A 12,670-nucleotide genomic window follows, 5' to 3' on the forward strand; every position below is an offset into this window, starting at 1 on the left:
AACGCTGCTGGTCTCTATTGCTGGACCTCGGGAACATCAGGTAGGGTGAAGACGCCGCGCATCTCGTCGCTCTGATCGCCGGACATGACATCAACGCCGATGCCGCCAACGCCCGAGCTTCCTTCGACGCCAAGACTGGAGCCGACGACGTCGAGCAGGCTCTGGCCGTCCTGGTACGACCAGTATTCGCCATCCTGGACAGGCTGGCGCGCAACGGCCGCCGCGACCTGCTCGCCTAGGGCGACGTCCATAGGCGCGTCGTACTGGTGGTGTTCCTGGGTTTCGTACTCGTTACTCTCCTCATGCTGTTGCTCCTCGAGCTGCTTGACCTTCTCGGCGAACATGGCACGGTTCTTCTTGAGCCGCATCTCGCGAACAAGGCCGATCTCGGGGTACTTGCGTGGGCGCCCACGCTTGCGCTGTATTCCGAGCTCCTTCTCTTGCCGTCTCCGTTCCATCTCCTCGAGCTCCTCGGATGTGCGGATCTTGGGCGGTCGCCCGCGCTTGCGCTTCGGTGGTGGGGGCGGTGGAGGAGGCGCACCGGGTTTGGGCTTGTTCTTTGACCCCTTTGGTCGCCCGCGCCCGCGCTTGACGGGGACTTCGGGCTCATCGAGGGGCAGCACGAGGCTCGATGGGCTTTGTGGGAAGTTGGAGTTGAAGAGAGCGTTATACGAGTTCATCAGCCCGTGCTGCGTAAAGTCCTCGAGAGTGGTCTGGAGGGTGTGCTGTAGGCGCTCGCGGTCCAGCCGTTCGCGCTCCTCGTCTCCAATAGGATGGTGCGACTGCTGTCAGCTGAATCCACTCGAGTAAGCTCACCTGCTGCGCATTCGTCAACGAGTTGACAATCTCGCGGAGGGCGGGGTCGATTCCGTCGTCGTCGATGGCAATGTGGTCGTCATGCCCTTCCTCGTCGCCGAGGAGACCATCCGGATGCACCTCAGCTGTGGCCTCGTGTGCTTCGACCTCGGCAGCGAGGTCGCGCTCTAGGTCGTCGACGCGTCCGCGCTGCACATCGTGGACGACCGATTCGATAGCGAAGAGCTGGGGGTCGATAGGGGTGGATACGGACGCGCCAGACAATGCCAGAAGACTTGGATCCAGATCCGCTCCTGCTGCAAAGGCTGCAAAGGTTGCTGTCGCGTCGGCGAATACATGACTTGATGCGAGGTCATGACCTAGCTTTGGTGCCATGATCGGCAATGAGGGTGGACGTCCAAGGTGGAGGGAGCGAGTCGGGAGAAAAAGAGAAAAACATGAAAAGGAAGACGAGGTGTCCATCCGCTGAAAGGGGACGGAAGCAATTTGTTCGACACCACGTGGTTTGGATTTCACGTGGTCTAACGTACCTAACGTCTGACCCATGAACAGGCATTCAACGCGGAACGCGATTCCAGTTGTTGGCACCCTTCCCTCCACACCTACTACCCACTACTACCCTCTAACCCCTCTACCCACATCCGCATCCATCCACCACCATGCCGCCACGCGGGCGGCGATCTAACCCTAAAGCGTCTCCTGCGAGGCCTTCACGCAGTCGCGTCGTGAAGGAAGAGCCCGAGACGCCCAGGACAGAAATCGACGAGGACGAGCAGATGGACGACGAGGACGAGCCGGGCCCATCGCGTAGCGGCAGCTCACGCAAGCCCAGAGGCGGCAAGCGGCGAATCAAGACCGAGTCGGACTCGGACGACGAGGTCGTTTCCAAATCTCATCGTAGACGGAGCACCAAGCAGGTGTCGTACAGAGAAGTCCCAGTCGAGGAGGCGCCGCCTGAGGAATCGGATGACGACGATGACGATGACGATGACGACGATGACGAGGATGGTGAGTAGCTCAGCCCTGTCTGTTAGCTAACTGCAGACGAGCCCGTTGTTTCTACCCCGCGCCGCCGTGGGCGCCCACCAAAGGACAAGGATGGCGGTGACAAACCGTACAAACGCGAGCCGGGAACAGGCAGCGGTCGGGGCGGGTTCAGTATCAAAGGCGCAGCCGCCGCCGCGGCTCGTGCGCGCTGGGACAAAGTGCGCAGAGAAAAAGCGGAGCGGGGCGAGGACCCCGACGCGCCGAAGCAGCGCACGTCGGCCCCGATCAAGAAGGACCCCCGCGGCGCGCTCGAGAACGTCATCAAGGGCCAGGTATATACGATCAAGGGCCTCGAGTACACAGCCGGCGAGGACGAGCTCATCCTCCCTGAGAACGAGAAGGGCAACACAAAGGTGGACGGCGACGGGCGCCTGCTCGGAGGACGCGAGTATAAGCTTGTGACATTCGCGTCGGCGTCGCGCGGTAACCCCAACCGTGTGTACGCGTTGACCATTGACGCTGCGCGTGCGTGCGGATACACCGACTCACTGGCGTTCCTGCGCCGCTGCCCCCAGCTCGTCAAGTTGTCCTGCAACCCGGACGAGCGTGAGATGCTCATCAACGTGGGTCGTATCACAGGCAACCTCAAGCACCGCGCGGTGACCATGGTTGCCATGCGCAACGTGTTCAAGCTCATGGGCGCTCGGTTAGTCAAGAACGGCAAATGGGTCGACGACGACTACGATGAGGAGCGCGGCCTTGCGGACTGTGAGACGAACGGGTGGACACCCCACGGGCCAGTGCTTGACGAGGAATTGGCTGTGAACCAGTACCCATCCGCCGGTGGGCCAGGACGCCCGGCGGCGAATGCGGGCGTCCTGGCCGACGCGATGGCGAGCAAGTCGTCGATCGGGTCGTGGTACAACGTCGGAGGGTTCACGACGCAGTTTGGCGGTAACGGCGGGGACCCCTGGAGCGACCACCACGCGAAGCGCGGCAAGTTGCGCCAGCTAGGTGTGACGGAGGAAGACTGGATCCTGCGCACCGCCGAGGACGCTCGGCGCATCGACGAGACGCTGCGCGGATACCGCGAGGAGCGCCTGAATGCTCTGGAGGGCGACGACGCGCTGCGCGGGTGGTTCTATGTCTCGGAGCAGCGGTCGTCCGGCGAGATTAAGGAGGAGAAGGAGGAGCCCAAGCACCCACTCGCGAACGAGATCACGGCTGAGCCACCAAGCGAGCCGCTAAGTCCTGCGCCGCCTGAGAACCCCACGTCCGAGGCGCTCGGGGAGCTCAACAAACAATCTGATGCGCACAAGACTCCCGGAGGCCGGATCGTGTTCGAGACGGACTGCGAGACTAAGTACGGGCGGCTCAACATGGACAAGTGGGTCCCAGGGACTGTGTATGCTGCCTACGAGGTGAGTTGGACGGCGAGTCTCAGCTGACTTGCAGCCCCACACGCAGATGCCGCATGTGCCACTGCGGACGCAGCCGACTTCGGCACATGAGGACCGCATCTCGTTCGAGCCATGGATTGGGCTGGACGGGACAGCCAAACCGATGACTATCCCGGGCTTCTCGTCTGTTGAGGTCGTCTTCGATCCCTCAGCCCCGGCCGACGAGTCGTTCCTGGCCTTCGGCGACGGCATCCGCGGACCGGACGCGCTCAGGCGGCGTCGCGCGCTGATTGAGGAAGCCGAGGTGTGGGAGCGGGAAGCGCGGGCCAAGCGCCGCCGCTCGACTGCCGCCTCGGCTACACCTGCGTCTTAATCTATTCTGACCAGGCTACCGAGCGTCCGGCTCAACTGGGGAGTCGAGAATTAGGCAGATACACACATTACACAGCCATGCATACAACCGTTGTACTCTACTTGCCCTGGAAGACAGGCTTGCGCTTCTCGGCGAACGCGCGGAGGCCCTCGTTGCGGTCCTCGCTCACGAGGAGAGGCTTGTAGGCCGCACGCTCGTTCTTCAGGCCCTGCTCGATGGGTGTGCCAGGCGCGCTCTTGATCGCCTGCTTGGCAGCGCGGAGGGAGAGGGGTGCTGAGGTCAGCACGTCCACTACGAGGCTTACCAGAAGTGAGCATGAGCTTGGAGAGATCGATAGCGGCGTCGAGCGCGGTCTGCCCGTCCTTGGCCAAGACATCGATGAGGCCTGGGTTCAGTACTCTCCCTCGCACCTGACTAACCAAGGCGGAGAGCCTCCTCAGCGCCAACCCGGCGACCAGTAAAGATGAGCTCCATAGCCTTGCTCTTGCCAATGAGATGGGTCATGCGCTGCGTCCCTCCAGCGCCGGGGATGATACCGAGCTTGGTCTCGGGCAGTGCGAACGACGTCTCCTTCTGGCCCGTCCGCAGGTCGCAGCCAAGAGAGAGCTCAGTCCCACCGCCAAGAGCTGGCCCCGGGACAGCAGCGATAGTGGGGATGGGGAGGTCCTCGAGCTCGCAAACCATGGCATTGAGGTCGTCGAGGAACTGCGCGACCTCGGGCTGGCTCATGCCCTTACGCTCGCGCAGGTCGGCACCGGCACAGAACACGGGTCCGAGAGAGTGGAGGATCGCCACGCGCGCATTACCAGTCGACAGGCGAGAGATGTAGTCACGCAGCTCGTCGACCATCTGCCTGCTGAGGGCGTTACGGGCGTCGGGCCGGTTCAGAACCAGCACCTGGATGCCGTCGAGCTCTGCCGCGTCACCCTGCACAACCTCGGAGGCTGGCTTGAGGAGGGCGTGCTGCTGCGCCGCGGCCGAGTAGGCGCGGACAAGAGGTACTGAGCGGGAGGAGAGGCGGGAGGCGCGGATGAACATGGTAGTTTGAGATGGGTGAGCAGAGATTCAGAGATCCAGAGATCAGAGAGAGATGTCACCTTTTATCACGGGTATACCCCAATACATGAGGCAGATAGAGGCGAGCTCGGCACTCGGTATGCCCATTTCATGCAATCCATTCCGGATCCCGGATCAACACCAACCGGACACGCGGGGCTAAATTCGTGCCAAAGGCACAAGGTGCCACGTGTCCCCAAACTGCCACGAGTGCCACACCGGCATGGTACCAAATTGTCATAACGCCGCATGGTCAGTTTCGCCGCTTAGCTCTGCGGATTCTGGTTAGCAAGAGTCGGTGGCCACTGTTGGACTCTTTAACCGTCAACGACCCGATCCGACCACCGTGAGTGTTGGAGCAGCGCACGACAACGACAACGGGACCGGGCACGACATCAACCTCGACAGGAATACGACCACAACTATCACGCGAACATGGATCGCGCGCGCAGAGGGGAGGAATTTGGAACGGTTGGCGCGAAAGTTTCGACCTTTGAAAGAGGGGAGAAGGGAATGGGAGCGACAGTCGCAACGACGAGCAAGCGCTTGTCGTTGGTGTGCGGGCTCTCATTCTCCTCGGCGTGAGAATATTGATGGAGAGGGGTGGACTCTGCGCGCACGAACTCTCTCCCTCTCCCTCCGACTTTCCGCACCCACTACACGACGTCCAACCTCGACAACTAGTTCAAATCATCCTTTTCGCCACTTGACCCGTGTCCCCAACTCGTTGCCCGCGCGCCGCTGCCCATTCCAACGCACCAACTAACCTCCAGATGCAGATCTTCGTCAAGACTCTGACGGGCAAGACCATCACCCTCGAGGTCGAGTCCTCGGACACCATCGACAACGTCAAGTCCAAGATCCAGGACAAGGAGGGCATCCCCCCCGACCAGCAGCGTCTCATCTTCGCCGGCAAGCAGCTCGAGGACGGCCGCACCCTTTCGGACTACAGTGAGTAGAGTTAATCTGGGCGCGAGCCTGGCATGGATCATTTGTGTTGCCGTCTTGGGGCTAATCCCAGACATCCAGAAGGAGTCGACCCTTCACCTCGTCCTCCGCCTCCGTGGCGGTATCATTGAGCCCTCGCTCAAGGTGCTTGCGTCCAAGTACAACTGCGACAAGCAGATCTGCCGCAAGTGCTACGCCCGCCTCCCTCCCCGTGCGACCAACTGCCGCAAGAAGAAGTGCGGCCACACTTCGCAGCTCCGCCCCAAGAAGAAGCTCAAGAACTAAGATGGGTCTTCAGGGGAGACGGTGCCGCGAGGGGTATCCGTAGCCCGATGTATTCTTCTCTCGCCAGCGATGGGTTTTGGGTGTGGATGTGGAAGGATGGCCGGGGCTCAGTGAAGTGGCGCGCGTTTGGCGAGATTGGTGCCGAGCACACGGCCTGAGGGGGCTGAGGAGTGCAGTGGCCACAATGGCACGGTAGCGCGCTTGGTCAGTTGTCAGTGAATGGAGGTGCGAGCGCCGAGCGACGACTTGGCCAGAGTGCCAAGTGGCAGTGGAACTGGCTAGCTCCAATGAGCCGGGCCGCAGAGATGCCGCGGCGCTTCCATCTGCGTTCCCCATGACCCGCTCTGCAGTATCTGTAGCTCTGAGCCGCTCGTCTCTCTGCCTTACTCATCAACATTTGTACACGGCTCGGTAGTGTTCAACCAGCTCTGCAGTCAGACATACGGAAGCAAATCCCTGGTGGAGGTCTACCAACCTTGAACAACCAACATCTCCACCGTCTCAATAACAACAACTCGCATCACTCCCGTCACCGCGTTACCATGGAAGAAGAAAAGGAGCAAGACCTCTCGCATATCCATTGGTGAGCTTGGATGCTCTCCTCCAGCTCTACATATCCCCCTGCTGGATCCTCCCTCTCCCCTCCCTCATTCCTCCTCTCCCCTCCCCTCCCTCTCTCATCCTTTCTTCCTCCCTCTCCTCCTCACCTCCCCTCTTTCCCCTTCCTTCCCCATCTCTGGGCTCATCCCACTCATCCGCTCTCCTTACTCCCATTCCTCCCATCCCCCCCCCCCCCCCCCCCCCCAACTCCCCCCCCCCCCCCTTCGCACAACCCCTCTAACCACAGGCAATGGCCCGAAGCCATCGCCGCCAACCCCGCCCGCTCCCTAGCCAACGCCGACTTGGCAATAGACTACTTTGCCTTCTCGCCCTTTTGGGACCCGCAATCGAACAACGGCGTCCTCCGCACACAGAACATCGCTACGCCCGGCTACGGATCCGCACAAGAGAAGATTGACCTTCTCGGTCTCACTGGTGGATTCGAGTACGTCGTAAGCCACGCCCGTCCGCCCGAACTCTTTGTGATCCACCGACGTCCAGTGACCGGTAAAGGAACACGAGGTGCTCCAACACACGCATACTTCATCCTCCAGGATCGGGTATACATGGCCCCGAACTTGCATCATATTGTGCGGACACGGGTGGGGAACGCTACGAGTTTACTGGAACGGACGTTGGGGTTGCTTGAAGCAGCTAGGCCGCCGGCTAATCCGCGGGCCGCTAGAGTTTGGATCGCGGGAGAGAGTAAGAAGAAGGATAAGGAGGAGGGAGAAGAGGGAGAAGAGGGGACCAAGGAGGGGAAGAAGGAAGAGAAGAAGGACAACAAGAAAGACGACCTCGCTACCCCCGATTGGCATCTCTTCAATGCTATGGCTGCGACGCGCGCTGCCCTCCCAGGCCTCAAGACCCTTGCGGCTAGCGCCCGGCCCGAACACGATACCGCGGCCGAGGCTAAGGCGCTCGAGGCGCTCGCCGCATCGAGTGTACGTCGTCCCAATGCTCCACCGCCCAACCGCCAGCCCTCACCGTTGCCCATGGGCACGCCGGCCGGCGGCTTTGCGGCCCTCTCACCCATCCAGGCCCAGGGTACCCCGAGCTTTACCCCGCGCTCGCGGATCGGCAGCATCTCCCTCGTGGGGGGCCTGAGCCGGCCTGCGTCGACGTTCGCCCCCTCCATGCCTGCCGACTCGCCCAAGCTTTGACATGTATGTATCTTCGTTCTAGAGGAAAGTGTATGGTCCAATCAAGAGATGAGACTGCTCACTCTGCTCACTATGCCTCGACAGTGAGCACACCCACGACGACGCCGTTCATGCAGATGTCGACGCCGCCGTCGTAGTGCTCGCGGCCCCAGTCGTCCAGCGCAGTGAGCCACTTGGACGCAGGCATGTCAGGCCCGAGGCGCGGCGCAGTGCCAGGTACCATCTGGTTGAGGTCTGGGGTCAGCTACTCACGTAAAATAATGATAGCTACTCACCCATCGCGCTCCAGTGGAGCCTGAACGGCTCGTCATCCTTGAGGCGCATGGTGAGCTCGAGTTCCATGCCGTGCTCGTCGACCGACGACGCGGCCTTGATGTGGTGCCTCTTGTGGCCATGCGGGGGCACAAAGTCAAAGCTCCAGTCCACGAGGTCGGCCTCAAACGCCAGCGCGGGCCACACGAGTCCCTTGTGGTCCGTCTTGAGGTGGATGCGCGTGTGGCCCTCGTCCGTCTTCTCGCGCGTCGCCTTGAACGTCATCTCGGGCCAGTCAAACTTGGTCTTGGGCAGCTCAAACGAGTACGTTTCGAGGAACGTGCTGACAGGGTATAACACGTCCCAGTCAGAGTTGCCGTTCCCCTGCTCGGTGCGGACGAGCTCTGCGCCATTGCCGAACTGGTCATACACCTCCTTCATGTATGCGGCGTTGCGGCCAGAGTCCATGAACGCAATGTGGGCCGTCTCCAACCCAGACGTGTGGTTGTAGGTGTACTGCACGCCCAGGCGCTTCGGGTGCATGAAGTCGTACGGCGACCAGAGGGGCGACATGAAGAGCGCACCGACGGCGACCGTCGCGACCAGCAGCACGGCAAGCACCTTGCGCTGCGTGGCGCGCGAGATACGCGAGAAGAGGGGCGCGACGAGCGGGAAGAACACGAGCGTGCACACCGACGTGATGATCGCGATGATGTGCTCAACCGGCGCGTCCTTGCCCATTCGGCCGGTGAGGGGGACGAAGATGTCAAGGGTCTGGGTCAGCAGTGCCCAAAGGGATGCTTACAGTAGTGTACGCCTCCATGGAGAGAGCGACAAGAAGAGTGAGAGGAACGACGTAAGCTGTGACAAACGGAAGTGCACGATCGCGGCTGCCAGACAGGAGCTGGCGCGCCTCGATGGAGAAGGCACCGACGAGGGTGGAGCACGCGATGCCTGCAAAGAGGTACGCTGAGCGGATGCGGAACGCCTGGAGGAAGAGCATCCACACGGCGAGCCAGACAAGCTGCGAGTAGTAGTGCGCGGGCTCGAGGGAGATACGACGTGCGGGTGAGATCAGCGCAGCAAGGGCGTGCTGCGTGGCGAGATGCCCCAGGAGGGCGGCAGGACCATACAGCGCAACCGGAAGACCTTCATGCGAGAACCTGGAGTCAGCTGGGTGGGTCCGATGTAACTCACCAGCCCATCGCCTTGTCGGAGGAGGCCATGATGAACGCGACGATGTTGGCGGTGAGGAGGCCACCGACGAGACCGAGGGGCGCGCCGATGAGGGCGATGGCGAACGCGGGCCCGCGCTCTCGGCTGAGGTTTGGAAGAGTGAGCGCTGCGATGATCGCCGTGATGACGAGGTACGCCTTGTCGGCGTTCTCCATCGTCCACGAGACGAAAATGCGATCGTACAGCGACATGTACACGACGTCGGGCGGTGACCACTCGTCCGCAGTACCGAGAGGCGAGCCGGGCGAGAGGAGATAGTCGATGATCGCCATCGCGTTAGAGGTAAAGTGCTGGCTTGTGCCGATCTCGATGAACGGTACGCTGTCCTTGCGCGTGTGGTAGAAATAACTGTGACCGACGACAGCCATGTCGAGGCCCGAAACGTTGAGGTACTCCTCAAACTGGCCAAAGTCGGTGTCGGAGAGGATGATGCCGCTAGAGAAGACGTCGGCGGCTATAACCGTGCCGCGCGGGTACGGCGTGCGCGAGAACGCGTCGATCATTTCCTGGCTCGTCGCCTGGAACAGGAGGGCGCCGCCGGTGGTGCCTGCTGCTTCGAGGTTGAACATGGCACGGACACTAACGTCAGCCAGACCACATACCACTTGGAGAATTGGAGACTCACTCAGCAGCAGTAGGGTGCTGCGTAGAGTACAGGTGCGAGCCGTCCTGGAGCGTCTCTTCGGCACCGTTCCACACTGCGGTTAGTCACTTCCAATATACACTCACTGAAGATGACAGAGTTGTCAAAAGGCTCGTTGCGGTCAACCAGGATACGCGCGACGTCGAGCATGACGCCGACGCCCATACCGTCGCTGTCGTCAGCTACCAATATTCGATCAGCTTACTCGGCAGCACCCGGGGAAGGGAGAGTCGAATCAATGTGCGATCCGACGAGGATCGCATCCTTCTTGACTGTACGGGGCGTGATGGGGTTCTTGGCGCGAATCTGAAGCACAACGTTCCGAATACCAGCATAAACCTTGAGCACGTCGTGACCCATAATCGAGAACCTGGAATCAGCATCTAACCTTCCCTTGCAGCGCACTCATGATACCCGCTACCCCTCTGGACCCAGACATCGCAATCGAGCACACCGTTGGCCTTGCACCGCTCCTCAATCTTGCGCACCTCGGCGATCACATACTCCTCTCCGTTGACGGCCTCGTCAGTCCCGACAGTGCGGTATCCGATATCCTCCAGAGCCTGGATATGGGCGAGTACGATTTCCTCGCTCGGCTGCGGACGTCCCTCGGCGTCACTGAGCGTTAGCGCGTTAGGGGAAGTGGGGACGTACAGTGGAGGCTGGGGCACGGGAAGAGTGTAATGGAGCTTGGAGAAGAGGTAAGGAAAGAGGAGAACGACAGGGAGGAGGAGGAGCCATGGTGTGCGCTCGCGGGGGCGACGGTCTGGCTGAGCCTTGGGTCGGCCTTGAAGGCCGTTGCCAGAGGCCATTGTGTGGCGGCAAGTGGCAAGAGGTAGGAGGGTAGGAGTGTGAGAGTGTGATGAGAGGTGAAGTGGTAGGAAGTAACCAACGGGTATCAAGAAAGATCAACGATGATAGGCCGCTTTTTTGTTACCGTAATGTTGAACGAAGAGAGAGAGAGAGGGAGAGGGATAGATTGGATGATGATGTGGAAAGCAGCGCGGTAGTAGTCATCTCTCGTCATTATTAGATTGTCTCCTGAATCTTGCTTTACCATTTACATTTACAGCGACAGCCGCATTTCTTTGGAAACCCCTTAAAAGCCCGTGCCGTGCGTCATCCATTAGTGTAACCTCTATAGCCTAACAGGCACGCTTTAACCAAACCCTTTAAACACGTTCCTAATTCCACTTTCAATTCCTCAAAAAGTCTGTACAAACCCCACACGACGCGACTCGCCTCTTGGCACCCAAATTTCATTCTCCTCACCACAACAACACGACAACGCCCAGGCAAGCAACCTCGGCACATCACCCTCCCTTCAACCCCTCCGGCCAACTGCATGCGCGTCCTCGCCACCGCAGGTCATCTCCGAAAAGTCATGGACCGCTACGCCGAGTTCTCGCGCGAGCAACTTGTCGCCCGCCTGTACGCTTACGAGAAGGTTGGACCGCCTGCTGCACCTACCAAACCAAAAGAACCAAAAGAACCAAAGGAGGGAAAGAAGAAACGCAAGGACCAGAGCAAGCCTTTTGCGTTTGGACAGCACCCGACCCGCCATGTCGCCCTCCTCGTCGCGTATCATGGTTGGCCTTATTCAGGTCTCGCAATTCAGCCGGCTAGCGCTTTCGATACCGTCGAAGGAGAGCTGCTCAAGGCTCTCGAGAAGTGCCGGCTCATCGAGGCGGGCAAGGGATGGGAAGGGTGTGGGTTTAGTCGATGTGGAAGGACAGACCGGGGCGTGAGTGGTGAAGGGCAGGTATTGAGTCTCTGGTTACGGAGTAACCGGACTGAAGGGGATGGAGGACACGAGCTCGGTGACGGGTGGCACGCCGCTACGGAGGAGAAGCCGCCTAAGCCCGCTGTTACCGAGACCGAAGAAGATGGCGAGGGAGAGAGCGAAAAGTCCAATAAGAAGAAGAACAAGGAGCCCAAACCCCAGGTCAAGGCTGAGCCTGTCGAGATCGCCTACCCCCGCCTCCTCAACGGCGTCCTGCCCCCCTCGATCCGTATTCTGGCTTGGTCACCCGTCGCTGCCGACTTTGACTCGCGTTTCTCCACCCAGTCCAGGCACTACAAGTACGCGTTCCACCAGCGCGCGATACACCAGCGTGCACCCCTCGACCTGCAGCGAATGGAGGAGGGTGCCGCGCTCCTTTTGGGCGAGCACGATTTCCGCAACTTCTGCAAGATCGATGGGAGCAAGCAGATTGAGAACCACCGTCGGCGTGTCATCAAGGCCTGGTTCGAGCCTGGGCCATTGCCTGACCAGGTCGTGTTCAACCTCATCGGCACTGCCTTCTTGTGGCACCAGGTGCGGCACATTATCGCCGTGCTCTTCCTCATCGGCGCTGGACTCGAGCCTCCTACGCTGGTCTCGGATCTACTGGACGTACAACGCTTCCCAGGGAAGCCGGGATACAACATGGGTCATCCGCTGCCACTTACCCTGCACCGGTCCGAGTACAAGCCCGGGACGCTCGATTGGCGTTTCGGACCGTATGACGGAGCATGGGGTGACCTCGACGGAGAGACGCGGGACAAGACTCGCCCGCTTGCGGAGCAGGGTCTCGACCAGCTCGAGCGCCAGCTTGATAGCGCGAGGCAGGAAGCCGAGATCCGCGCATGGCAGGTCGGTGGGGCGCTGCGTCGGGTCAAGGAAATCCTTGGCGAACCCACTAAACTGGAGGAGACGAACCACGTCGTGACGGGCGCCGGCGAGACATTCCACACCAAGGCGTGGCAGCCGGTCGTCCAGCGCCCCATGGGCGACACACCAGAGACCGTCAACCGCAAGTGGCGAGAGCAGAAGATGCGCATGGGCAAGCTGCCCGCTCATCTCAAGGGCGACGACGAGTAGACTTTAGGGATTTGGGGACTAGTAGTACATATGTAACCTCGTATCTAT

At 60.6% G+C, this 12,670-nt stretch overlaps 7 protein-coding genes across 7 annotated transcripts; 4 read left to right on the plus strand and 3 right to left on the minus strand.

Moving 5' to 3' along the window:
• Positions 1–14: 14 nt before the first annotated feature.
• CcaverHIS019_0701220 (uncharacterized protein) lies at positions 15–1,191 on the minus strand (the record flags this gene model as incomplete). Its single annotated transcript, XM_060603530.1, has 2 exons — positions 15–782; positions 817–1,191. The coding sequence occupies 2 exons, from the start codon at positions 1,189–1,191 to the stop codon at positions 15–17; spliced, it is 1,143 nt and encodes a 380-aa protein (XP_060459815.1).
• Positions 1,192–1,475: 284 nt separating this feature from the next.
• Positions 1,476–3,576, plus strand: NPL6 (uncharacterized protein; the record flags this gene model as incomplete). The annotated part of the gene is made up of 3 exons (XM_060603531.1): positions 1,476–1,824; positions 1,861–3,224; positions 3,259–3,576. 3 exons carry the CDS (start codon positions 1,476–1,478, stop codon positions 3,574–3,576), a joined length of 2,031 nt encoding a protein of 676 aa, XP_060459816.1.
• Positions 3,577–3,673: 97 nt separating this feature from the next.
• CcaverHIS019_0701240 (uncharacterized protein) lies at positions 3,674–4,614 on the minus strand (the record flags this gene model as incomplete). The annotated part of the gene is made up of 3 exons (XM_060603532.1): positions 3,674–3,849; positions 3,881–3,961; positions 3,996–4,614. The coding sequence occupies 3 exons, from the start codon at positions 4,612–4,614 to the stop codon at positions 3,674–3,676; spliced, it is 876 nt and encodes a 291-aa protein (XP_060459817.1).
• Positions 4,615–4,881: 267 nt separating this feature from the next.
• CcaverHIS019_0701250 (uncharacterized protein) lies at positions 4,882–5,865 on the plus strand (the record flags this gene model as incomplete). The annotated part of the gene is made up of 4 exons (XM_060603534.1): positions 4,882–4,884; positions 4,922–4,978; positions 5,406–5,583; positions 5,654–5,865. The coding sequence occupies 4 exons, from the start codon at positions 4,882–4,884 to the stop codon at positions 5,863–5,865; spliced, it is 450 nt and encodes a 149-aa protein (XP_060459818.1).
• Positions 5,866–6,407: 542 nt separating this feature from the next.
• Positions 6,408–7,628, plus strand: MED6 (uncharacterized protein; the record flags this gene model as incomplete). Its single annotated transcript, XM_060603535.1, has 3 exons — positions 6,408–6,448; positions 6,713–6,917; positions 7,221–7,628. The coding sequence occupies 3 exons, from the start codon at positions 6,408–6,410 to the stop codon at positions 7,626–7,628; spliced, it is 654 nt and encodes a 217-aa protein (XP_060459819.1).
• A 70-nt stretch (positions 7,629–7,698) lies between these two features.
• Positions 7,699–10,571, minus strand: CcaverHIS019_0701270 (uncharacterized protein; the record flags this gene model as incomplete). The annotated part of the gene is made up of 9 exons (XM_060603536.1): positions 7,699–7,862; positions 7,904–8,654; positions 8,686–9,043; positions 9,078–9,695; positions 9,742–9,814; positions 9,846–9,931; positions 9,965–10,129; positions 10,165–10,377; positions 10,414–10,571. The coding sequence occupies 9 exons, from the start codon at positions 10,569–10,571 to the stop codon at positions 7,699–7,701; spliced, it is 2,586 nt and encodes an 861-aa protein (XP_060459820.1).
• Positions 10,572–11,104: 533 nt separating this feature from the next.
• On the plus strand, positions 11,105–12,622 carry DEG1 (uncharacterized protein; the record flags this gene model as incomplete). Its single annotated transcript, XM_060603537.1, has 1 exon — positions 11,105–12,622. The coding sequence occupies one exon, from the start codon at positions 11,105–11,107 to the stop codon at positions 12,620–12,622; it is 1,518 nt and encodes a 505-aa protein (XP_060459821.1).
• Between the last annotated feature and the right edge of the window lie 48 nt (positions 12,623–12,670).

This window comes from Cutaneotrichosporon cavernicola (assembly GCF_030864355.1).
Source record: "Cutaneotrichosporon cavernicola HIS019 DNA, chromosome: 7a".
NCBI classification, from domain to species: domain Eukaryota; kingdom Fungi; phylum Basidiomycota; class Tremellomycetes; order Trichosporonales; family Trichosporonaceae; genus Cutaneotrichosporon; species Cutaneotrichosporon cavernicola.